The sequence below is a fragment of the Centrocercus urophasianus genome, unplaced genomic scaffold, assembly GCF_019232065.1.
Source record: "Centrocercus urophasianus isolate 14NV4802_14NV808 unplaced genomic scaffold, USGS_Curo_1.0 seq_9, whole genome shotgun sequence".
In the NCBI taxonomy this organism is placed as follows: domain Eukaryota; kingdom Metazoa; phylum Chordata; class Aves; order Galliformes; family Phasianidae; genus Centrocercus; species Centrocercus urophasianus.
In genome coordinates this window covers 11,715,674-11,742,509 of record NW_024885532.1, presented here as the reverse complement: position 1 = coordinate 11,742,509, position 26,836 = coordinate 11,715,674, and the positions used below count along the sequence as shown (strand labels likewise).

Sequence of the window (26,836 nt, the reverse complement as noted above, 5' to 3'; positions counted from 1 at the left end):
TCTGACACTGTATTAGTTAAAGAAATGAATTCCTTGGGTATTGTTTGTATTCCCTGAAAAGGGGATATTTTGCTTTTATAGTTTCATCTTTTCCTGAGCTTCAGACTACAAATCAGTGTTTATTACAAAAATTTGAAAATGAGATGGGATAATAAATACTTCCTAACTTCCATAATCACTAATAAAATTGATGTTAACAAACTGAATGCTATAAATGTTTATTTTCCATTTTCTTACTTGAATAACATCGGCTTGTTAAAGATCTTGCTCATGTCCCACTGATGCAGATGCTGTCTCTCACCTGTTTCTTACCAACATACTTCTAATCTCAGTCAAAAATTGTGACTTTAAGTGTTTTCTGTTGTCATTAATTATACAAATTTTTTAAATACTGGTTCTATTTCCTGAAAAGAAAACATAACTGGCATTAGCATTTTCTTTCTATTTTTGAGTATCTTGAACTTTTTTTGTCTTTTGGACTTATTTAAGATAATCTGACTTCCATTTTGCTTTTCAATCCACATTTTTTCACTGATTTTACCTCAAATCTGATTACTATTCACATCATAATACTGATAAATTACAACACAAAATGTGGAAAGAAATTAATAGAAAAAAAGGACTGCATGTTTACTATATGATTATAGGGAACATTAGCAGAAGTGAACTGTCAAGAAGTAGAAACAAAAGACTCCAAGAAATTGTTTAACAGTACTTCACCGTTGAAGTTTAGGAAGCAGCAGTAGGAATTCATTCCTCATATTCTGTTCAAACTGTACATCCAGCCAAACACCAAGAATGAGATTCATCTGACTAAATGCAGTTGTCTACAGTACAAATGTTTACTTCTGAGTTAGTCACCCTAGGCTCATTTTTTACTCATACATTTACACCTCCAAGGTACAATTCACCTCACTGTAAAGCAGCAATCTAGAACAGGTCCAATAAGTTGTGTCATATAAGACAGCAAAATGAATCCCATTCATTGTACCTCATGGCCATTTTGCATCACATTAATCTTCCACCACATACATAGTTCCCTGTTAGATATATGCAAATCGCAAAGAAAAAAAAAACTTTACTACCTTCCCCATACTGTTTGCTATCTGCAGCTACCTATTCACATAGGCGTATGTAGGATGTTTTTAGTTTCAAACTGTGTGCCAGAAATATATTTGTTTAAGCAAGTAAAATAATCTTATTTTATTCAAAAAAAAAAGAAGACATTATTCCCAGTCAGAACCTGCCAGAAATCATTCTCTAAGTTCAGAATAAAGCAATAAAAAACTCAAATAAATAATTTTGATTACACAGATAGAATTAATAATTAAAATGAGACACAGTCCTCCAATATAAAGCTGATTAAGCCATATTAAATGAGTTCAGCTACACTTTGACCTTACATTAAATGAACAAAATGTGCATAGATGTGTTCATACACATATTTATATTAACTCAAAATAATAAAATAAGTGATTCTGACTAGTTTGCAGATTCTCTCTGTTATGCAGAAGTTCCTAAGTACAATTTTAAGGTATCCTCTTCTCTGTGGTCATGAAGAACACATATGAAATAGTAGCATTTTATAATATACTTAAAACTTTTTAGTTATATCACAGTTTTTATATTTGTTTTCCTAGTCAATACATCTGAAGCTGGATGTACTTCTACTTTTCTTTTTTTAAATATGAAATCAAATTTCATAGAATCTTATCATAGAATGGGTTACATTGGAAGGAATCTTGAAGATCTTCTAGTTCCAACTCCTTTGCCAAAGGCAGTGTTGTCATCCACCAGATCAGAATTGCCGAGAGACCCATACAATCTGGCCTTGAGCACCTCCAGGAATGGGGCATCCACAGATTCTCTGGACAGACTGTGCCAGTGCCTCACTGCCCGCTGAGTAAAAATTTTTTTCCTAATGTCTAACCTAGATCTTCCCCTCTTTCCCCTCTTTTAGTTTAAAGCCATTCCCCCTTGCCTATTACTATCACAATCATATGAAGAGTTGGCCTTCCTCCTGCTTGTAAGCTCCCCTCAAGTACTGGAAGGCCACAAAGAGGTCTCCTCCATGTTGTCTCTTCTCCAGGCAGAATGAGACCAACTCCCTCAACCTGTCTGCACAGGAGAGGTGCATCAGCCCTTTGATTATCTTCATAGCCTGAAGAGATTATTTTAAAACAAATCTGTCAGGTGCTATCTTGGTTAAATAATTCGTCAGTGTCTAGTTAAGGATGAAAAGTAGATACAACCTCATAAACAAATGTAAAAGCAGTGCTGTGATATACATTATTTTCATGTATTTAGTATGCAGTGGAGAGCTGCTGTGTTGCTGGTCACTTTTTCATCTGCAGTTACTTTTTCATTTCTCACTTCGTTCTTACTGTCTTCCAGAAGTTAGAAAGCTGAAGTGCAACTTTTGATTCTGGCTGCTCTGTTTTAACTATTACAAAGAAGAATTATCTCAAGTTGCTATTAATATGAAGCATGACCTTTGTATTTTCGTATATCTTTCTGCTGACTGAAAAAACTGATGCTGTGAAACTGCTAGCAAGTGGAATCTTTGAAACCATGGGCAAGTTACAAAAGCCACCTCATGTCTTAAGCATCCCCAGGTCACAGCTGTCACACTTACTGCTATTCACTGCTGTCAGAATCTGCTGTCCATGCTTCCTGTTGCCCTCCTCTTATTAATCCAACTGATATATCTAAATACTCAATTCCAGAAAGACATCTAGTGTTTACCTCACGTTTGAAAGGGGACAATACTCTTCCAAAATACAATTTTGAAGATTTTATCAGTGCTAACTGTCAAATCCAAAGTGTTGCTATCTAAGATTTCACTTTTACTTTTGTCTTTGTCTCTTCCTCTGAACATAGCAGAATAAAACGTTGGATAGCTCATATTCTTAGCTTCGTTCCACTTCCTTATTATGAAGAAATGAATATAACCCACTAATTAAAGGTATTTGAAGCCTTATGAATTTCAAGATAACAACACTAAATCCGAACTCGGTGAATTGGAAGGAAAGGCCTACAAGTCATCTATCGTGGCACTGTTCGAACAGTCAGTTATTCCATCCAGTGAACCAGCGGATTTATAAGCTAGAAACAAAGACTTTACTTTTATTCTCATTTACTTAATTAGATAAAGTTACTTTGGATTATTACTTTTCAGAGCAGAAATTTATCTTAGGTAACCTAACTTTCAGAGTTTAGATTTATATACATCTTACACTGTAGTTCTGAATGCACAATGGATATTCCAAAGATAGTTCCCTCTTATTTAATGATGTTGGCCCACAATGTCAGAGGCAGATGTTGGTGTTACAACAATAGAGGCTAAACTTTCCCACCAATATTCCATTATATTTTGTTGCCATGTGACAGATGGTAGCAGAGGGACAGTCTGCCAAAATGGCGTCCGACACGGAAGGACATATGGAGCAAAGCTGCATCACTGAACTCCTCCACATGGAAAAGATGGCACCAACTGACATTCACTGAACCTTGTTGAATGTTTATGGAGACCGAATACTGGATGTGAGCACAGTGAGGTGGTGGGTGGTGCATTTCAGCAGTGACAACAATGACAGTGAGTCACTTCTGTTGGTGCAGATTTTACATACATGGTGTATAGGTTCTTGTTCATCACTGGTGGAAAAGCACAGCTAATGGTGATGACTGTGTTGAAAATATAAGTAGCTGAAAATTTGGTCTACCAAATAGTATCATTATGTTCTTTGAATCTGTTTTATTTTCTATGGAAAAAATAGGAGGCATTACTTTCAGAGTGATCTACATACACTGACATTTCAGGTTATAATTATGAACACTAACATTGTGACTCACAGTCTTTTAAAATCAGCTTGTGGAAAAATTGTCATTGAAGAAAAATATTTAAGTAAAATAAGGGTTAAAGGATTGATCCAGAAGATAATGAAAACAAAAAACAAAAAGTCTAAAAAATCAGCAGCAGAAGAAATGAAGATATGCCTCTAATAACAAACACTTCTATTACAGAGAACAAATTCCCTATTTATCCATTCTTATAAAAATAAAGAAAAAACAGCTTTGTCCTTCTCGCTTACAACTGTTCTCTACAATATTTATTTTAATTGCAGTGTAAGTTATTATTCATTGCCAGAGCAAGGTTCAGAAAGTATGCTGATCAGAGTTTCATTCTCATCTACTCACTCAGTGCATATAATTTAACAGGCACCAAGCTCATTGCCTCTGACTGTTGCTACTGAGGGGTAGGTAAATTACCAACGGTGTTACAAGCATGCTCATGGAAAAAAACTTCCCAGATGGTGACCTCATGCTTTCATGTTGATCAGGTTTTTCTTTCAATCCTGTTCAGTATTAAAAAATACAATCATAGTCATTTGGCTGTTGTCTCTGTCTACATCATCATATTCATCTCTCCTAGGCAAAAGCAGAGGACATAAATGTGGACACATGGTGTTTCACAGAGGTGCTGAAGAATAAGAATGTGTATCAGATCTCAAGCACTCACAGAATTACTAAAATGATTATATGCAGGAAATTTTACCCTTAGATGTGAGTTCTGGATGGTAGATTTTCACTCTTTTATTTACATATCTACATTTGGTATAAATGTATTGTCAACAAATATGTTACAGGTTGTGACTGAAGAAGATACAGTGATTCTTCGATAGTGACTTCATCAGGTTTTATGTAAATATCCAAAAATTGTGAAACTAGATGTACAAACTTTGAAAAATACGTATTTCATTCCTGAATGAGCAGACACTTAAAAAAAAAAAAAAAGAGCAAAAGTTAATTTGGCCATTTAAGAACACTTTGTTGTAAATCCTCAACTTTCTAATCTATGGTTATGTGTACACCGGGTGGGAACATGAAACTTGATTTGCTAAATAACGCACAAGATGTTATGCCAGGAGCTGCAAAAAGGTTGGTTTCTGTGGTGAAGATTTTATTAGCATAAATAAAAGATGGTTGAATTTTCAAAATTACATGTGTAGATGAAGAAGAGATAAATACCGTCAATTACTAATTACTAATACAAATACATTCTTCAATAGCAACATTTTTGGGACAAAAATGATTTTTCAGTTACAAAACACTGCTAAAATGTTTCAAAATCAAAATTGCTAGTTACTTTCAAAATCTTCACCAAAGTTGGAAACTATCTTTCTAAATAGATGAACTACAAGAATGAACTTTGAAGATTTTAAGGAACCCTGAGATAAGGAAAAAAAAAAAACTTGGTATGGTTCTATTTGTGGTTAAAATAATACATATAATTACATGGTGATAGTCTCTCTTTCAGAGTCCAATAATTTTGAACCTATTAAACAGCTGTAGATCTGATTAACCAGGAGTATTTCTCATCTAAGTCCCTGCAGGTTCCAGCAATATTGCCATAATGGGGTCAGATCTGAGAACACAGCAGGCTCAGTTCCCATAACCTGCTTCCTAAAAAGTAAATTTTTTTCATATAACCCAGGAGCTACATTGTACTACAACGTACTACAACTGCACATGTTTGATAAAATTTTTAAGCAGAAAGTTACAAATACTAGTGAAAAATCAAACTCTGAGCTCTTACATAGGAACTAAAATACTTGCAGATAATGAAAAAAATGGAAATATTAGTAAATAGCGAAAACAAACTTTTGTTTTCTTAGTAATTCTTCTCAACCGTATTTCTGCATGCGCTCAATCCCAATCTTCATTTTTTAGATACCTCTCTAATACCAGCAGTCACTGTTCCCGTTAAGAAAATAAATTTAGAATGAAACATAGCACCACTTGTTTCAAAGAACAACTTTAGTATCATGTAACTCTACAAAGAATCACAGAATGGTAAAGCCTGGAAGAGACCTCTAGAGTCCAAGCCTCCTACTTGGGAGGAGGCTCCCTAGACTAGGCTGCACAGGTAGGTGTCCATACGGGTCTTGAATATCTCCAGAGAAGGAGATTCCACAGCTTTGCTGGGCAGCCTGTTCTAGTGCTCCATCACCCTTACTGTGAAGTTCTTATGCACATTTGTTTGGAACTTCCTTCAGTCTGTGGTTGCTTCCCCTTGTCCTATTGTCGCATACCACTGAAGAGTCCAGCCTCATCCCTTCGCATCCGACACATTAGATATTTATTGACATTGATCAGACCCTCTCTCAGTCTTCTTTTCTGAAAGCTGAACAGATTTAGGTTGCTCAGCCGTTCCCGATAAGACAGATGCTCCAGGCCCTTTATGATCTTTGTGGCACACAACTGGACTCTTTCCAAGAGGTCCCTGTCTTTTTTGTACTGGGGAGCTGTACTGGGCACAGTACTCCAGGTGAGGCCTCACCAGGGCAGAGTAGAGGGGGACAATCACCTCCCGTGACTTGCTGGCCAAGGCCTTTTCAATGCACCCCAGGATGCCATTGGCCTTCTCGACCACCTGGGCACACTAATGGCTCATGGCCAACCTGCTGTCCACCAGGACCCCCAGGTCCTCTCTGCAGTGCTCCTCTCCAACAGGTCATCCCCCAACTTGTACTGCTGCATGTGGTTATTCCTCTCTAGCTGCAAGACTCTACACTTGCTTTTGCTAAACCTAATCTGGTTCCTCTCTGCCCAGCTCTCCAGTCTGTTCAGGTTTCGCTGAATGGTAACACAACTTTCAGGTGTGTCAATCATTCCTCCCAGCTTTGTATCATCAGCAAACTTCTACTTAACTAAAGACAATTCAAGTGAAAACAGAAGAACAAAGGTGCAGAAACCACTATAAAATCGAACAGTGAATTATCAGCAGAGCATACATATATCCACGTTGAGTAAGTCAGACATTAGGGACAGAATCTAATCCTGTTGACATAACACCTCAACAAACAATTCTTCTAAAAGCAATGTCTGAACACTTTGTATCATCAAAGATATGACAGAGGTGCCACGGTAGGCCTCCAATGGAGATATTACATTTGAAAGTGCACATACCTAAATTCGGTCATAGGACTGTATTTTTCTAGGCTCATCACAACACTTTTGACTGAATGATTGTTTATGAATCTGAGCTTGTTCAGTTACTCAGAAAGAGGAGAGAAGCACAAGCATGTGGAATGTCTCAATTAGCTAAGTTTTTTTTCACTCTGCTTGAATCATCTGAAACTTCAAAACTTTTGTAATTCCTAATTTGAAGGTCTAAAGATTTTACGTGTACTCAATTCTTGTCAAAGGAATTGCAGTAAAGGATAGATTTCATAGCCATAAAGTATCAAATAACCTTGCTGCCATGTCTTCTTCTAACATATGGAAGTTCATACACAAAAGTTTGTGTACTTTTTAAAACTCATTTATTACAACTAAAGAAGGATAAAGATATAAAATGTAAATTTCTGAAAAAATGTGGAATTACACCATAAATATGCAGTGGTAAGGGAGAAATGCTTGTATAATAAATACAGACCATTCTCAGTCAGAATGAAAAAAAACTCTGCTAAATAGCTCCACAATCAAATTAATCTGGGCTGGAGGCTGCTGCTCTTGGAGGCAATAAAACTTAACATGGGTAGGAAGTTTCAGGCTGAGATTTCTCTACTACTGTTCTGGTCTGGAGATTATTGGGTCTGTTTTGCACAACTTTATTGCATTCTGTTACAGTATTTGGCAATTTAGAGGCAAAGCATCAAGCCTTTCAGCCTTCCTCAGATGCTTGGAGTATCTTAGAAATGCTTAGAACTACAAGTTGAAAACACAGACAGATTGTCATGATCTGTTCCAATTTAACAATGAAGTAGTTTTTAACTTGACACGTAGAGGAACATGCTATTAGATTACAGACTGTTAAACACAAGAAATCAGAAAGCGATGTATTTTGCATGAAAGCTGCCTCAAGTTGAGCACTGTTTTAATATTGATTATGGGAGGGGAGAATCAAGAAGGTAAAACTGGACACCAGCAGCCTACTTCTTCTCAGAGCTAAGAAAACTGTTTTTCTTGTATGTACTGACTTCACGACTTACCTTAAAATTTCTGACACCTGCTTATCTTTGTAACAGATGTGAATGTGCAACAATTTTACCTCTCTTTTAATATTACCTTAATAACAGATGTCTCAACTCTGGATGGAGGACTCTGCACTTGTGCTGCTGCTGCCATGTTGGCAATGGTACTAAGATGATTCATCTGGCTCATCGCCATTGTGACAGATGCTGGAGGTAGGCTCACAGGAATTAATGGGTGGGGCATCATCATAAACGGAAGCTCCAATCCTAGAGGGAAAAAAAAAGAAAAGAAGGAAATAGGTTTATCTATTTTTGCATTTTTAATTTTTTCTCCTGATGGTAAGATGGATGGTTAACATCTCAAGACAATGCAGCAATGTGTCAGTTCTTCTCTGGGTTATACATGTGTAAATCACAAGCAACAGCGGAGAGTTTTTAGACACAAGGAGAGGCTATACCTTTTAATTTGTTCATATCAGTGTAATGTTGTACGGTATCATTGATAAACAACAGCAGTTTATTAAGTTTTCTAACATATTCTGCCAGATGTCTTAGCAATGCATTACTATGCCACTTATACATTGGTTATCAAATAAGTATTGCATACATATTTGTTCTTTCTCATCTCCACTTCTCCTAGTTGTTACTCTGAAGGAAGTATTCTAACGCTCTCCACATCTTTGATTTCTGATAGCCTATTTATGTAAACACAAAATAAAGACAAGAATTGGAAAGCTGCCGATATTAGTGCTGAAAGATGTCAACCCGTACCATTTGGCAGAAGGTGGTTCTGTTGAAGAGGATTGAGAGGATGGCTAACTGGAACATTATGTTGCCCAGGCAAGTTGGGGTGGTTAATAGAGGCCTGTGATCCTTGGGTGGGGGGAGACTGAAGTTTTTCTTTATCCCAAGAACCATCACTGCTGCCTGTGGGGAATGAATATATATTATTTGGATGAGGGACCCCAAATTTTAGATGTTTGAATACTGTAAGAAGGCCAGTAATTTAACTTTTTTTCACAAGGAATAATTTTTATTTTATTTTTTGAATATGTGGGATAGGGGAAGGACTTTCTTGAGGTTTTGTTGTTTGTTTTTTCCACCTACTGAAGAAAATGTAAGGATAAATTTTGAAGTCCAGCCAGAGCACAAACCTAAACGTATTAGAGTTGTCCCTAATTGTATTAGAATTGTGCTCCTTCACATGAAGTTTGTGTTTGCTGTATTATTATTTTTACATATACTTCTGCCAATGATAGAAAGTGCAAAAAAACTGCTTGTGGAATTTGTTTTATATGTGTTCATTATGTCTGAAACAAATAATTTTGCCTATTATGTCAATTCAAATTCAAACTACGTTAATATTTCTTCGTGTATTCATGAATGAGCAAACACTGTAGAAATTTAAAAAATTATTTACTGAAGGCACCGGCATACGTTCTTACATGCCTGGTTGACATTTCTGTGTTGAATATTCAATTTTTGTTTCATATGATTAATTAAAATATATGGAATTATTTAATGATTCCTGAAGTCTTTTCCTAGTGGAATGGACAAATTAGGGTTGAGATGAGTTCATATATTTGTGAAATATTCTTTTTTGTTATAGCAGATTCCCTGATACAAATACCCACAGGATTAAATGGCAGAATACAATTAAAGGACAATAAAAATTCACTTAAAATTTTTAGATTTGTTCTGAAAACACAATATTCATTGTGCATATTAAGGTGTAACGTAGAGACTGAGCATATCTACACACCTAAAGCAATCCATATAATCACTGCATGAGTTTGTATGTTTATTGCACACCATCAATAACACAATGTTAGAATATATTAATATCTGTACTTGGATGCATTCTCAGCAGCATGAATGCACAACAAGAATATATGATCTCCTTCCTTTTCCTATGGTATGCAATGTCATCCTCCTTACTGAAACTTCCTATTACTTTCATGAGAACTGATAAGTCTTGATGAGTCAGAACTGATTTAGTCAAAATTTAGCATTAGGGAATAAAGTGCATATTTCTGAGTGTTTTCCTGCATACATCTTACCACCCAATAAACAGGGCCTGGAAAAGAACAAAAGTAATACCACCTCCTCCTCACTTTGGTAGAAAAGGAATTAGCACGTTAGTCTTGACTTTTTTTTTTTATATCATTTTTATGGGATGACAAAAGCACAGAAGTTGGTAGAATTCCAATTTAATTTCTCTACATCTATTAAAAACCTGATTGTAAAAGCTGTACAACACAGTTTATAATGAAAAAACACTCCATTATTGCCGTGATTTTCCTTCCCTTGTTACTCTATGAAGATAGTTAAGGCTCAATATAAATCCTAACTCATTAGCTCAATACTGTCTGTATCCCAGTGTAAATTGTTCAGAAGTAGGTAATGAAAATGAAGTCTAAACTCTCCCAAAATCAAACAAAGCCATTTTATGAAACAATGAAAAGAATCAATTACATTAGATACTTTTAACATTTTAAAGAAACTGTCACCACCTTTATTCAGTGTACACAGCCAGTCTGGTTAATATCTGACTGGAATCTCATCACCTTTGATAAGTGAATATATTTTCTCATATTCTGAGAACCATCAAATGCATACATAAATAAAAGAGCTTAACAGCAGCAGGGAAAAAAAAAATTCTTCTAATTTCTCAGTTTTTTGTGAATTGCTGCTGTGACATACACATTTCGTTTATTCCAAATGTTCATTCATTGAAAAGTCTGACAGTAGAAATAACAGTTAAACACAAAAAATGAGTTCATTAATTTAAGACAAAATGCAGGTGCTGATGCCAATGTGCATTTAACGAGAAGACAGGTAGCTCCAAAGGGCAATTCAACCCATCTTTGAGTGCATAAAATAATATAGCATTTGTATGATGCTTAGGGCTTCATTACAAAACAACCACCAAAAATCTGACTACATAATGTCAAACACTGGGCATAAAGAAGTCCAATCTAAATTTTTGCACCTGTTAATAAAAAGCTCAGCAACTTTGTTTCTCGTATATGTTGTCAGAGTACATCCTGTTTGTCCATGCTGCTCCCATTTCGTGCTCATTGCTGTCTTGCTGTAACTAATGTGAAGCCAGAGTAAGCCCTGAGTGTTGGTTGATTAGTTTAACCCAAGTGGAACTACCCTGTGATCATGATGCAATCAGTACTGCCTGGTGACCAGGTAATGCCTACATGCACACGAAATGGAGAGGGAAAGACCGTAAGAGACAAATGGAATGAATGCCCTCTGGGCTTGCCTACATCTCTCCAGTAAATGCAGAGAAAGCTTTTACAGATGGATTAAACTTATATGGCTTAAGTAAGATGAATCTAGGCCAAAATGTTTTGCTTTTTTAGCTATAAACTCTCCGATCATCATCCACTGAAAACTCTTCTCTGGACATTTATTCCTGTTCTTAACAATAAATAGAAAAATATGCACAGTTTGTAAAATATGTTTCACACTTGGGGCAAAATTCTTGGATTTACACTTAAAGCTATTGCAGGACAACATTTTACAAATCAGTTAAACATTTTTCTTCTTAACTTTCCCATCCAAAGATGCTGAAATACATATGTGACACATATACATAGGATATACATAGAGAATACATTGTATATATATTATATATAAACAATGCATTAGTGAATATATGAATATTTGTTAATAGGCACAGAAGACTTCTGCATTTCAGTGTCACAGAGCTGGTGAACTCCCAGTGATATTTTCCTTATTTATCTGCAGTGCAGTTAATTTCATGTTATACACTGACGTTCACTATGGAGATGGTGTCAATTCCACTGCAAACTTTCCTAGTGTGGTCACTGAATGGTGCATGGTTAGTTGAAGATTGCCAGTTATGGCACTAATTATGTGGCCCAGAAATCAGAGCTTTTTAAAATTACTCCTTTCTGCTTCCAAACTACATTGTCTGTTGTTTCAGAATGATATCAAAGCCAATAATAAATTGGGTTAGAGAATATAAGCTTAAGCTAGCAAAGCATTGAGGCTAGTGTCTAGTCAATGACAGACTGCTTAGTATTTACAGTTTAGTATTGTCTGTGAAGATTTGTTTATAGTGAGTCATAGGCAGAATCCAAACCATAATACTAGGAACCACTTTCAAACTACATGCTGTTGCACTTATAAGTAGACAGACAGAAAGAAGCAGTCCTGGCCATTTGCTGTGAATTTCTTACATTAGTTAAGCATAACAAATTTCCTTTCAGAGGAAACAGTAATTTTCATTAATGTCAAAGCAAAAGTTTAAGTTTAATTCATGGACACTACTCACCATCTGCTCAACTAAGTGCTAGCTGCACATTCTGTCACTTTTTTTATTTTATTTAGTCTTAATGCATACAATGGTATCAAAGAGTATCAAAAATCTGTTTCCTTCTTTCTTTTCACTTGTTGCCCTGCTGAAAACATTCGTTTTTCCAGTTTTCATCAGTAGTTGTCAAGTCTTTGTAATAGGATTAAAAGTCTGGACACCTGATATCCCTGGGTGCTGCAGTTCACTCTCATAAACACTGTTTGCTTTAAATTGAGAGAAAATCATTTTTTAGTGGCATAATTAATTAAATTATGCAAAGTGTTCCAGATTCAGCACAACATTTTCTGAAGCAGCAATAGGAAGCTCTACATTGTATTCAAACTTACGCTGCATTTCAATTGATGCCACACTAGGCTGACCAGAGTAGCATTTTCAAGGCTTTCCGGCACAAGGGACTCAATTTGGAAATGTAGATGCTTAATGTTAAGTGTTCAAACTCCATACATGTATGCTTCAATAGGCAATTCAGTTGCCAGCTATGTCTTTCATGTGCTAAAGTGCATATAAAAACTTGAAATTAAAGTTCCAAATGTTAGTATACGTTTAAAAATTGAGCTCAAAATGGCTCATCATGAACAGTCTGATGGAACAAAACCAACAATACATTTTCATAATTTAAAATATTACAGAATTCTGTGTTTTTCCCAGAAACTAATATTCCAGCATGTATTTTCCATAACGTCAACTACTTTCTCCCATAATCAGCAGTTATGCAACAAACCATTATTTGTACACTAAACTGGGTCTCTAAGAGCCTGATGCCTGGATTATTTGTATTAATTTGTAGCACAATTAGGTAGCTAAGGATGGTAATAATAAACAAAAATAATTCTGGACTGGAAAGTAATGCAGTCAAGTAAAAGAAAATGAAGCAGAAAACTAGGCTGTACACTATGAGCCATGTAAGCAAACTCTGATTTAAGCACACAAGATTCATTTTTAGAAACTCATCTCATATTTCTTAATTCCTTTTCCTTTCTCATTCTGTTCCATTTAGCATTCAGTTTGCCTAAATTAATGTTCCTACAAATAAGCTAAGCTAGTTCCCTTTATAACAAACACGGATATTAGAACAGGCTCTAGAGAACTGTTGAGCTCACTTCACGGGAGCTAGGTATCTTTGGTCAGCTGAATCTAAATCCAAATCTCGTGGCTCTAGTGACTGCAGTGGCTCTCCTCCCAGACTCAATTCAATTCCCCCCACACACACCATGTGACACAACGAGAATGATTTTAGACATTCTCACAGGGTTGGTGACATGGCACCTGCAAGTCATCTGGAGACGGAAGTAAAGCAGCATACTCCTGGGTATCTAAGATAGTAGAAACATAGCTGTGTCTGAGCAACTGAGTCAAACTTGTTATGATGACAGGTGAATTTTAAAGTCAAAACTAGGTAATGTTCCAGGCCGTCAAGTCTTCTCTTTCTTTCATTAGAAAACTTATTTTATGGCATCTTGGAGAGGACTCTGTGCTTGTCTTTAGGCAAGTGAATCCTAGCCCTGGCGCAGGAAGTGTTTCAGGTAATATTATTACATACACAGGCAGTATCATGCAGCAAAAAGACAAAAGAGTCTGAATTTCTACTATCAGCTCAAATCTATTCATTTGTTTGTTTATTTTTGGTATTACTGATCTTCTTTCAGTCCCCTTAATCTTTCAAACAAGCCTGCTGTTATCTTCTGTATTTGCTGGAACAAATTGTATCTCAGCAACAATTACCAAACAAAGCATCAGTATCAGCTGTGTTGGCTCATTTTTCTGAAGTGGACTATTCTTCACTATCTATGCTATTTATGTCTACTGGAAAATATGCATAATAGCATGTTAAAAGTAGGTAATTTTAGCATGTGATGATGTGGAATCTCTCATACTACTCTTCAAATCAAATCCTTCTTCTTTATACTTGATTGCTATAAATTTGTGATTTCATTGTTGTGTAATTCAGTTCAGTCTCCTGAAATCAACTATATCCCATACCCCCTTACCTGCTTCCCTACTTAGCAAACCAGTTTTGTGAGATATATAAAGGGCAGAAAATAATTGATAAGAATACTTGTATAAGATCTCTGTGTTACTTCTTTATCATTAAAAACAAATAAAATTGTGCAAGTAGTGTCTGTCCCATACTGCTGATATTTTAAAAATAGCATTATTACCACTTCTGAGATCACAAAATGTTTGGGAGAAAAACTGCTATCACATAGGGAAATTGTAAGTTTCCCAAGAATTCTCTGGAATGCTCTAGTTCTACTATGGATAAGCATTCTTTTTTTTTTTTTTTTTTTTTTTTTTTTTTCTCTGCAAAGCTTTCCCTTGTTATATTACGCTTAGATAATCATGCTTATGCTCTTAAACAGACCATGAGCAATCCAGCTTGATAATTGAAAATTTTTCTAATTTTATCTAACATAGTGGGTTTATGGGTGCGGAATTTGCAGTTCTGCTATTGCAACTACAAATAGGTATAGAAACAAATTATGAAGAAAAAAAAAATTAAAAAAAGACCACTTCTTTGATATATGTTTTCTCACAGAAACACAGAAGTTATGAGAACCTTAGAAATCACATGTAGTTTCTTTCTTGCATGCAATAGATTCAAACTCAAGAGAAAAAGAAGGTTTTGGCCTCCAACATGTTGAGTGCTTCATTTACAGTCTTAATTTTATTACACAGGTTTTTCTTGGACATGAGAGAGAAATGCTAACCACAGTTTGCACTGCAAGCCAGACTTGTTGCCACTTTACTGCACTTACAACATTTATCTTCTGATAAATAAAAATTGCAGACAAATTACAAAAAAGTAATTCTGTGTAAGAAGATGGAATTCTACAAGCTGAATATCAGAGTACCTATACTTAATCATGAATCACAAAAAATTGAATTTATATAGAGTAGCAAGTGAAATAATTTTTAAAGTGGCACTGAATCCCATGGAATATATATTTCATACTTTATACTAATCCTTCATTATTTCACCAAAGAGATTAACACAGGAAAAGCTTTTTTAGAATTCAACAGAATGAATAATGAAACTGTCCAGTGCAAGTGAAAGCTCAGCAGCTCAGTCATAGGCTGTGTGACATTTACCCAAAAATAGATTTTCCATTTGTCTCCTTCCACAAATACCTAACTTATTTCATTTCATAGATGATATACAGTTTATTAGGATGGTTATATGATGCTGTATGATAAGAGTACAGGTACTCACTCGAGGTAAAGTTTTTATAACTACTAATATGCTATAAGAAGTCAACCAAAATAAGCAGATAAAAAAGTTGTTTATCTTATTCAACAAGATAAAAAATATTTAGTGAACATTTTGATTACAGCTGTACGTACTTATTTGTAGATTTTTTTTCCCCACTCATTACTTTATCCAACATTATATATTTTCAACAAACAGAATGAAAGAAAATCAAGGGAATACAATATATCACACATTCATTTGGTGATTTGTATTCCCTCTTTATTTTAATAAAGAATTATTTCAAATGACCAAAAAAGGTTTAACTGAAAGGGAAAAATACTGCATATTTTCAGGAAACCTAAGCACAGGTGCTGGTCCTACTACTAAAGATCCATTTAAGTTAGAAATTCCCCAGTAAATATACATAAGCATAAAATGTATACAAATAGATAAAGTCCGCGATGTAAGAAACATGCTTCCTAATGTCTTCTGTAAACAGAAAGTTAAATGCAATCGGTTTGAGAAGACTTTGCCCCACCTCATTCTGGAGTGTTACAACACAGGGAAATAAAAAACAGAGATGAAAGATGGGCTTGAAGGACAAACAGGCCTCTAGCAAGCCTCTCTAAGGACAGTGTTGTGCTCTTAAGAGATACAAGGCCAGAGAAGCTGACGTTTTTCAGGCAGTCACATTTTCTGGTGATTTAGAAATAAAATTTGCTGAATTAAACGGGAATAATTCAATTTTCCACGGAAATGCTGCACAAACGCCTTATAATACATTGTCTCTACAAGATTGGGGCACAGAGCACTTTCTTAAACATTATTATTCAGACTTTCACTCATTGATTTTTCAGTCATTTTCCTAGAAAATGAATGACTTGCTAGAAAGCAAGACTAAATGATCCACAATCAGCCCTTACTCATAAACAGATTAATATCTTCTCCAGACTCCAGTAAATATAACAGTGAGGTCTCACAGCAATTATATATCGTTCTGCTTCCTGTGAAAATAACCAAAACTGGGCTGCATGAAAACCCACCAGCTGCAACATGTTTCAGATGCTCTCTGGAGCCCGTGCCAGTGTTTCCCTTCCAGAAAAATTTGCCTTTGCCCTAGTGATGTGCAGGGCTGCCGGTAGTCTGCTTCAAGAATAGGGCTTTCCTGATTCATGCCATCTCTTTCACACACCACAGAACTACCACACAGATGCCAGAAGCCTGCACAAGTTCTGAGGCTCACAAAGAAACTGCCTCCTCCTCCTTTGGTAAGCAGGAGCTAACAATTTGGGAACTGTCTTTCTTCTATGTTGGATGTGCTGCTTTAGTCTATCCATACACTATGGTATAATCTTCATTTTTTAGTTCTTATAAAGCATCTTCTGTAAGTTTACAGCATGGAAGCTCTCACACTTCAGAAGAATCCAATGAGAATTAAAAACAGAAAAAGAAAAATGCCCTTTTAATAACTTTTAGGTAGTGAGCTTCACAGCTTCAATATTATTTAAAGGCACACAGACATGCACAAAGCTGTGTGCTGTGTGTTTGCCATTATTTGCATCCACATCTGTCTACCATTAGTTGTATGCACACACAGGCACAAACCACACATGTAAATACATAAAGGATGCAACAAAATATCAGCATGAAATTCACTAATAAATATCCTCCTTTTATTTGTATACAGAGTATGCACCCCAAGCAGCACTGGTGCCATTATACTCAGTCTAGCAAACAAAACCAGATCATGAATCATACTGAGTCTATTGCTATTTAACACATACTATGCAGTGTTTGCCACAAAATACGTAATTATTACAACTGTCATTCAGTATCTCATTATCCCACTGTAAGTTCACAGTGCCTTTTTTTCCATTTTCTGCATTTCTGTGTCCCAAAACAGAAAGAAGGAAATCATTACTCAAGAATTCACGCGTCCTGAATCTTCTGGATTGCCAAAACTCTTCCTGCACCCAATGTACTCTTTTCTCAGGATGGCAATGACAGAAGTGACAGGTATGACCCATATAACTAGTAGTAGCAGTAGTAGTAGTGATAATACGTGATTCTTAGATCAGATGCACAGTCCTAACCCTAGAAGGCTTACACTGAGAAGATACTATAACAAACTGTGGGTATAATTACATCTCACAATTTGTGCAGCTTACGTAAAAATGATCATTTTTTCTTCGGAATTTAGTTTACCAGTATTCTCCTACTATGTGATAAACTGGTACCCTACCTCATTCAATACTGCTACTGTGTTTCTTGATGAAGCCTTACAACTATGAATAAAGCCAAATCTTAATGCAAAGGAGCTAAACTATGAAACTGGATTTAAGAAGGACTATGAAAATGACATATGTTATCGTATTTCTTAAAAGTTTTATTGGAATTTCACTAATGTTTTGTAATTATATTTAATTACTTTTTCTACTTTTATTTCACTTTTGAAATGGAAAGAAATCACATTTTTTAAGCTACTAAAAACAAATAATTTACTTTTCTTTATTCCAGAAGGTATCTGGATCACTGTTATCAATAGTTATCTCTAATGATAAAAAATTTTCACCTACTGTGGAAGAGACAAAAGAGCCAAGCCAATGTTTGAACTTGATTTACATTTATGCCCATTACATCTATTACAAATAAGGATGGTAGGCTTTTCTAGCGCTTAAGAAAAAGACTTAAGTAACTCCCTGCTTCCTTTTCCTAGTTCCATCAATCCCTCTGAACTACCATAGTTCAGCTGGTCAAGAGGGGAGAAAAGGTGCATAATACTAGACACAGTATGGAAGGAATATGAGTATATGTAGGAAACATATTAAAAGTAGTTTTTCCTCATCCTGCCTAGTCTTGATTAGTTATAATATTCTTCAGTCAGAATTATGGGTATTGACAAAGATAACCTGTTGTCCCAAGCCTTCTGCTTTCTAGACAAGAGTATAACTGGTTGCTATCACACTGTAATGAGGTGGATGCTCGCCTTTAAAGACCATCATCAGATGCCTTCTCACTGGCATGTGTTCAGTCCTCTGTCTACCAGATGAAGAAAGGTGTTTCTCCCAGAGTTTCTGCCCAGCGTTTAACATTGTCAAGCCCAGCACAAGATAGTAGTGGATCATCTTTCATCCTAAGTTTCTCAAAACCATATTAAAAAAAAGATCCAAAAATACGATGGATTCCATTGTTGTGAACAAGTAGCTGAAAGTTGCTTGTGGTTGTTCTACTGCACTGGAGCTGCCCGTATGTTTTACTGCATACGAGCATTCATTAAGGATAATTATTGACTATTGAAGTCTGTACTGTTAATTTTTAGCTACCTTATGTCAGATAAGATGGATCTAGATGTAAATCTTTGTACACCTTTTTTCTTCAATGCACAATGCTTGTTGTGCAATACAAAAACAAAACAAAACAAAAACAAACAACAACAACAAAAAGCAAAAAAAAGACCAAACACATTAACTTCTACTATGACCGTTTTCACAGTATTATGTAAAGAACCATGATGGTCTCTCTTCAAAAGGAGGTGAGTTCAGTTCTTTGTTATACTATTAAGAACAGGTTCCCAGGTCTACACCTTGCTAAAAGCATCAAAGAAAGCAGACTCAAAAATATCTCCTAAGCATTGCTTAGGGACAGAGACCTTTTTTTTGTGAGACGTAGTCCACATATGCATGTCCAAAGAGAAAAAATCAAACATAATGTGTTGTCAAAATTGTTATTATTCTTCTAAGAAAATACAAGTGAATGGACACTTTGTAACACATGCCATTTAAGTAAAGAAGAACAGCCATGTTAATTTTAGATTATAGTTATGTTAGGCATAGACCTTGAAGTTAAATATTAGACAAGAGCCAGAGGGTTCCTTGATACTCAAAGAAAAAAACTGCAAAAATTGTGGCTGTTTTTCTAAATTATTTTTAAGTAACTTTATTATTATTGTTGTTGTTGTTGTTGTTGCTGAGGATTATTGAGTCTTTAAAATCAATTTGACCAGTTTTCCCAAGAACTTTGTTTTCATAGACAATGTTGAGTTCCTGACAAAAATCAACATAATGAATACCGGTTTTCAATGAAAGCTGAGTTCTGCTCACTTTAAATTCAACACAAGTAGCAAGTCATTAATAGGTAAAAAGCCCTCCTAGAAATTAAACTGTAGGAAAAAAAAAAAATCGTCTAAAAGGCATTAGAATAACTTGAAGTCATATTCCTAGAAATGGAATAAAAGGTAGTAGACACTCTGTACCTAACACACGAACTGTGCATTGAGCTTAACATTCTCTGCAAGATGCTGGATATTTAATTTCACAATCATATTCTGTAGCAGGAAATGATGCACACATCATGTTTAAATATCTTTCCCTTTAAAAGACTCAAGTCCCATTGCCACTGAAGTCAGTGAGATTTGAATAAGGCCCAAATTTCATTCCCGCTTCTTTGATGTTCCAGTCTGAGCGTGGCTGAGTTCAAAGACTCAAGTTCTACTTCAAACTAGTGTAGAGGCATGTTAGCTCAAGAGATGTACACATGCTATAAATTGGCTGTAAAGCTTATTATCTTGTGGTTAATCTATGAAGGGCTAAAATATGTTATTTTTATGAGAAATATGCTAACAGACTATTATTTGTCCTTTAAAGTGATTCACAAACAAAGGAAGTTTAAAAATCAAGACTCCCCTTAGATTCCAGAGGGATTTCTGTGCAGCCTTCAGGACTGGTATTGTGTTAAATTGTTAGTATGACTTTTCAAGCAGATTAGTCTGAACATAATGCTTTGAAAAATTTAAAAAGAAGAACGGATAGCAAAATGTCATTTCTTTCATAGCTACAAAATGCAAACTCCAAGTGTTTTAACCTAATGAATAAATGAGTTTGTCCTTTATGTATAAAATATAGTTTGTGTTTGTTGCACAAGTTTTTTAATAATAGATGAATTTTAGGTTTGCTTCAACATATTCAATAAAGTGTGATTAATTTGGTTTTTCAAAAATGCAAACTAGACATTACTATATTACTCTGTAAAATGCACAGCTTGCAACATTATTGTCTCTGTGGGATCTTAAATTGAATTGTAAAATGTGTCTTATTTCCAGTTTGATTTATGTAAGAAATTTCAGTGTATAATGCTCTTTTTGAAGTTTCAGTGCTTTCTGCAAAGAAACAACACATAACTAAAAATTATGACAGAGTTTATTATAAATCACAGCAAAGTTCTATCATTACATAATATTCCCCTTAAAAACCATATACTGATGTCACATACTATGCTCAATTCAGTGAATTAACTTTTTTCTGAAGTTTCATATTATGACAGATTGCATAACACATTTTTGACACGTTCTATGATTTTACAGCGATATTCTAAGTCATTACCAAATCTCTTATTCTCTAAAAAAGCTTTCCTGTGCCCTGAGAATTAATCTATGATACCATTTAACTTGGCTTTTTGAAGTAAATATCACTAGATAAAAAGCCAGCTGGTTCTGAATAATGGGATACTTGAATGAATGTATTAGTGTTTGAAAATGAGAGTACAAATCCTTTAAAAAGATTAATTTCCATAAGAAAGATAGCTCACAGATCTACAAAAGAATAAATTCAAAACATAATAAACTGGCAGAAAGAGAGGTAGATTAAAGTAAAGGCAGCAGCACCTTGTTATTGCAGCTGTTGTATAGCAGTGTTTCTGTATCAATTACAACATTTGGTAGGTGTGGGCAGACTCTTTGGTTTCACTATAAAGCTCAAGTCTGGAATACAGAGTACACCCTATGTAATAACTTGAGTGATGAATTTTTTTTCTTAACAGGACATAACTTTTGTTTGTAATCAAGCCTCTGGGAAGAGTTACAAAGATGCTTCTGACTTTAATGTGAAAAGCTAACATCAGTTTTGTTTATTATTAAAGATTTGGATATGAATTTATCTTTATCATGGAAAGAGCCTGCCTTTATCACAGCACACAAATGCTGACATCAGCATGTAAACTGACTTTTGTTGTCCTATGGACTTTATTTTCAATATCCTGTTTCAAAATATGTTTCCTTGAACAGGTCTAGAATTCTGCTCACACAATTACTCTGGCCAAACATTAATGAAAACAAAGTTTGCTGATGCCAGTAAGTACCGTGGATTTGCATAAAACATTCTAAGGCTAAGGGAATTAAATCATGTTGGGCCAAATTTTAATGTATGTGAGTTGGGTTTTTTTTGCTGTTTTTATTTGACTTGTTTTTGTTTTCTGGGGAGGAAAGATAGTTCTGATTCAGATTCCAAAAGCTCCACACAAAGTTCGTCTCAGGGATGTGCAAAAGTCAGATCGATCTAGGTAACCTGCATTGGACTATAATGTAAGTTTTTCATGAAACATAGAATCCTTGAAGGCATCCTATTAATAAGGTCTAGGGCATTTTATCTGTCAACCACAAAATATGAACTCTCTTCTGTGTTAAAAGTCATCAAGCACTGAATATGCCAGCAACAACACAATTCAGAGCACAAAAGTTTTAAATTCCAGTACTTACTGCAGAATTGCTAGAGAGCAGATTTAATGTTTTTTAAGATTTAACCTGTGAGTCTGGACCATACCCAGACATATACAAGTTTCTATACAAGCTTAACAGGCACCCGAAATACAGTGGTAGAGATTTATATTCAGCCAGTTTAGTCTGATTTTTCAAGTGACCAGATTGCAGTGCCACCTTGATATATTTTGACTCCTTTGAAGTTGCAACAGGAATCTTTCATTTTCCTCTTTTTTTTTTTTTCCTTTTTCATGTCAGTTCAATGTACTTTGGTTTGTATAATCTCATATATTTTGTTACATATATGTCATACATTTTACAATAAATGAAAGTTTTCTTTTTCATATTTTCCCATTTTGGAAACTCATCACAGTTGGAACAGAAGTACATCCTGAAATATCAATTTTTCATATGCAACTGATATTAAAGTGTTCCTAACATGTAATGTCTTTATACTGTAACAGAGATAGTGATGCAGACTAGAAGTGAATTCTTATATGAATGGCAATCAACACAGTAATTACAGAATGGTGTGATAGTGAAATAGTAAGTTATCTGATCAAAAAGATACCTGATTCAAAATGATGGAGTTAATAAACAGGCCCTGACATTTGAAACAAAGTTATGTATGACAGAACTTGTCACCCCAAACCTTATCTATGCAAAGAGCATACTGCATGGTCAATGGTCATTAAAAAAAAAAAAGCTTGTTTTTGTGTGTGCTGAAGATAATGACAAACTTCAGTCAGGGAAGCACCAAGTCAAAAGACTAGAATTAGATCTGTGCAACAGCTGCGGTGACTCACACCAAAGATCATACTTTCTTCCATTATTTTAATTTGCTAAGTCAAATAAACTGCCAAACTCCCTTGTACGCTTTGAGAACTTTGCGGACCTCCACACAGAAATGAGCTTTCAGTGATTAGGAATAATTTAAACCAAGTAACTGAAACTGAAAACAAATCAGTATGCCAAAATTAAGGCAAATATCTATTGCAAGGCAACTGAAAAGAGTTTATATGTTACAAATAATTCCTCTTACGATTCAGTGATATTTACTGTGATTCTATGAGTCTTTGTAGTCTTTGTTAAAGCTGGCTACAAAATGTTTACAGCAGTTTTCTGAAAGCAACTCCAGATTCCTTTTTAATCATACTACTTCAGGAAAGCTGCTTTTAGTTAAAACACAAAAATTGTAGTTACAAGGTTTCTGCAAACATAACTGCCATTCCATTAAGGAAATGGCACAGCAAACAGTAAATAGTGGCCTCAAGGGAAATGTAAGTATTGATTTTATTACTATGTTGGTTGGATTGTATTTGCAATTGTCAACTCTAATTTTAGCTTGTGCATTAAGTATCCGTATAATAGCTTAAGGAAAAAGCAAATATTAATTAGAATATATTGATGATGTTTTTATGTCTTAGATTTAGTACTTACCAAGCATATATTGTGATAAAATACAAAATGTACTTTTTGCTTGTAAACGTAGCTAATAAATGAATACATAGAAACGATAATTACATGGATTACATGATACTTTTTGTGTATCATGTCATCTGCTGGATGCAATTACTTAAAATTAAAATTACCATGTAGTACAAAGATATTTATTATTGCATCTGGCTATGTTATTGCAAATAAAATGAAGTCACTATTCAAATACAACATGATCAAAGCATGGATTGATTGTGTTCTTCATCCTGTCAATTGCTTTTTGATAAGTCAGATTCTTACTTGCCATACAGCAAACTGCTACCAACAGAAACCACAGCAGGATGGGTTTTATTTTCAAGTTCCACCAAAGATAATGCAACTTTTTTTCTGCTCTTTAATTTAAAACAGTACCTTCATAAACCCAAACTTCTTATATACTGTCGTTTGTTTCTGGTAATATTCACATGTATTTAGATAGCAGAATAGATTCATGACTTATATTTGTATTGAACTGAGAAAGAAAATACCAGCAGACATACAATTACCTGTTAGAATATAAAGATGTTGTGGCTTTCTCATCAAAGTTTTGCCATCTTGATATAAGAAATCAAAAGGCAGTAATTATGTGGTGACTGCAACTTCAAGCAGTGTAAGACTGATTTGACAATACTCAGAAAAAGAATTTCCAGGCCATACGTACTCCATATTTTAAACCATGTCACTTGTACAAAAAGTGGCACTTCAGAAAAAAAATCTATTCCTGATAAATTTCTTGTTTAATGTGTTGAATTTCTAAAGTAGCTAAAAATAATTGCTTATGTGATCTACAGTGTTGCCAACTCCTCCTGTTTTATCACCAGTCCTGATGTCATTCATACAAAATCTCTGCTTCAGAAGACATACGAGTATGTGTTAATTTTAGCATCTCAGTTAAAGGAGAGTCCCCCAGCTCCCTCCAGCTGTGTGCTGTAGTATCTGAAATTGAGTGGGGGCTTTGTGGCCAAGCAAGTGCCTGGGGTTGTGGGTCTCCTTCCTAGGTGGGGCCACATTTCCAGCTGTGCTTGGGACCTGGTAAACACAGACAAGGGTAAATGCCCTGGCTTGGAGCTGTCATACCTGAGCATCCTGCTTAATGTTGTTGCAAAACTTTATCTTAAACCTTGAGAAAACAGCAGACTAAGAGCACTGTAGTGTGAAAACATTAAATTTCAGTCAGGTGGCCTGCCACTGTTCTGTTCCTGCACTGTGCTCCTTCCTTTTCTTTACACGCACGTGCTGACTGCTGCGATATTTAAGGGGTTTTGAAAGGCTGCTTCTATTTCCTGCCCAACAGCAGGAAAAAAAGACAGGGAGGCCCTGCTGAATTTTTCCTGCCCATCTCCAAACACTCATACAACGAGCGGCGTGTAGAGGGAGAGTTCTTGCTTTGTGCAAAGTGGACAGGGCACATCCAAGTCTCAGTGGACTCTTCTGTTTTCTCACACCCAGAGAGAGCCAAACTTGAAAGATAACTCCAGCACTTTGCTTTCCACAAGGCACAGCCTCCAGAAGAACTGTTCTGGGAGCTGGGCAAGCAGAGATTCTCTGTAAATTTTCCTCTGCATTTCACATAATCTAACTTCCCCTGCAGAAGATGGTAGGTGAATAAATAGAGGTCTGTTTTGTTTGACATGTATCAATGCATGCAGCTGTATAAAAGTTCAAGGTTCACATTTGTTATGCATGTATTTATACCTTCTTTCCTCTCAGGGGACATCAAGATCTTAATCAAAAGTCTCAGTAACACTTAGGTGGTGCAGAGTGGATTGTTTGTGGGTCACCTGATGAAAGCAAATTTCTCTATTCATGATTGCTAAAATGTATATCTATTGTTCTTGATGAGTTGCTATTTATTTTATCCACAACACTACAAGTTTAAAATAAATACAGCAATGCACAAATTAAATATTAAATCTACAGCACAGTCTTTAACTTACAAACAGGCACATTTCTCTAACATAGTACAGACAGGCTTCCACAAAATAAGTTCAAAAGGTCTGAGAGAAAAATTAAACATAGACTACTCAATGTTGTATATAAGAGTGCAGTAAGCTCTGGTCAAACTATTTTTTTTTTTTGCATAGGATTTTCCTCAAGGAAATTTAATATGCTTAAGTAACAATATGCAATAACAGTACTGCATAGATAGGCATGGCAATGTGGCTGAAATGGTTTATTTCAGTATTATTTCAATAGCATTTCTTATTTAAAACAGTTGTTTAAATGATGACATTACATAATTACTTGAAAGCATTAGGAAAGAAATTGTTTCTGTTATTATTGTCTAACAAGATCACTGTATTGCATCACTTAACAGGTCTGCGAAAACAGGCATTAGAAAGAAAACTCACTGCTTTTACTACAAACCTCACTGTGTATTAAGCAAGCAAAATGATGTTACTTCATGTTTCCTCTAAAACATTTAAGCAATAATAACTGTATTCCGTTCCTCAAAGGAAAATTTACTGTGCTTATGTTTCATTATGCTAGATGTCATTAACAGCATTTCTTCCTCCTAAAAAGCTGAATTACTATGGGAGAATCTGCAATATCCTTTGATTTTTTTCAAAATTGGATAGAAACGTTTTAAAAGAGACAACTATTTTCCATTTACTGTAACAAGAAGAAAGGAAGGTAAATTCCAGTGTTGTTTGATACGGAGAACAAAATAAGAAACAAACATGCATTATATGCTATTGAAGTGGTGTAAACAACGTCACTGACAGTGTTAGATAGGGTAAATGCTTTATTTTAAAACACTCAGGCATAGAAGTCTTTTACTCTCAGTAAAATCACTGTTGTGGTGATGGGGAATGCATTGCCACTAAAAGCTCCAAATCATTCCCTCGTAGATTCTGCTGAAAGATCAGAGCTGATCTTTCACAGTCACATAGAGAAATCTACATTCGCCATGCTCAAAAGGCATAACTTTTTGCCTGAATAAGATAATGTTGATGAGACTTCCAGTTTTATCCGAGGGAAACAGGGATATATTCCTGGAAGGAACTCAAATTAAAGGAAGGGTTTAAATTTAAATGAGAGAGTTAAAGCATTCCAAAATACACACCACTTGAATAATAGAGATTTGGAGTGCATTAAGTAAATAGTTGTTGGTGACCATATTCTGTTGTAAGCAAGCTGTTTAGAAGAGTGCTTCATGCTGAATTTTAGAACCACTAGTAAATAAAAGATCAGAAACTGCGTGTATATGCATGTGTGTGTGTTGGGGGGGGTGGGTTGTGGAGGTACCTACCATTTGATTATCATAGGGTCCTAGAAGGAAGCTTAAAAGTAATACAAGCCCCAATCTG

At 35.2% G+C, this 26,836-nt stretch overlaps 1 protein-coding gene across 1 annotated transcript in view; it reads right to left on the bottom strand.

Annotated features, from left to right (window-relative positions):
- Nucleotides 1–26,836, bottom strand: part of DACH1 (dachshund family transcription factor 1) — a 358,551-nt gene that overhangs the window by 110,111 nt on the left and 221,604 nt on the right. Inside the window, exon 4 of the mRNA XM_042839321.1 lies at nucleotides 8,071–8,243. Within this exon, the coding sequence (XP_042695255.1) occupies nucleotides 8,071–8,243 (173 nt within the window). The remainder of the gene's footprint in view (nucleotides 1–8,070; nucleotides 8,244–26,836) is intronic.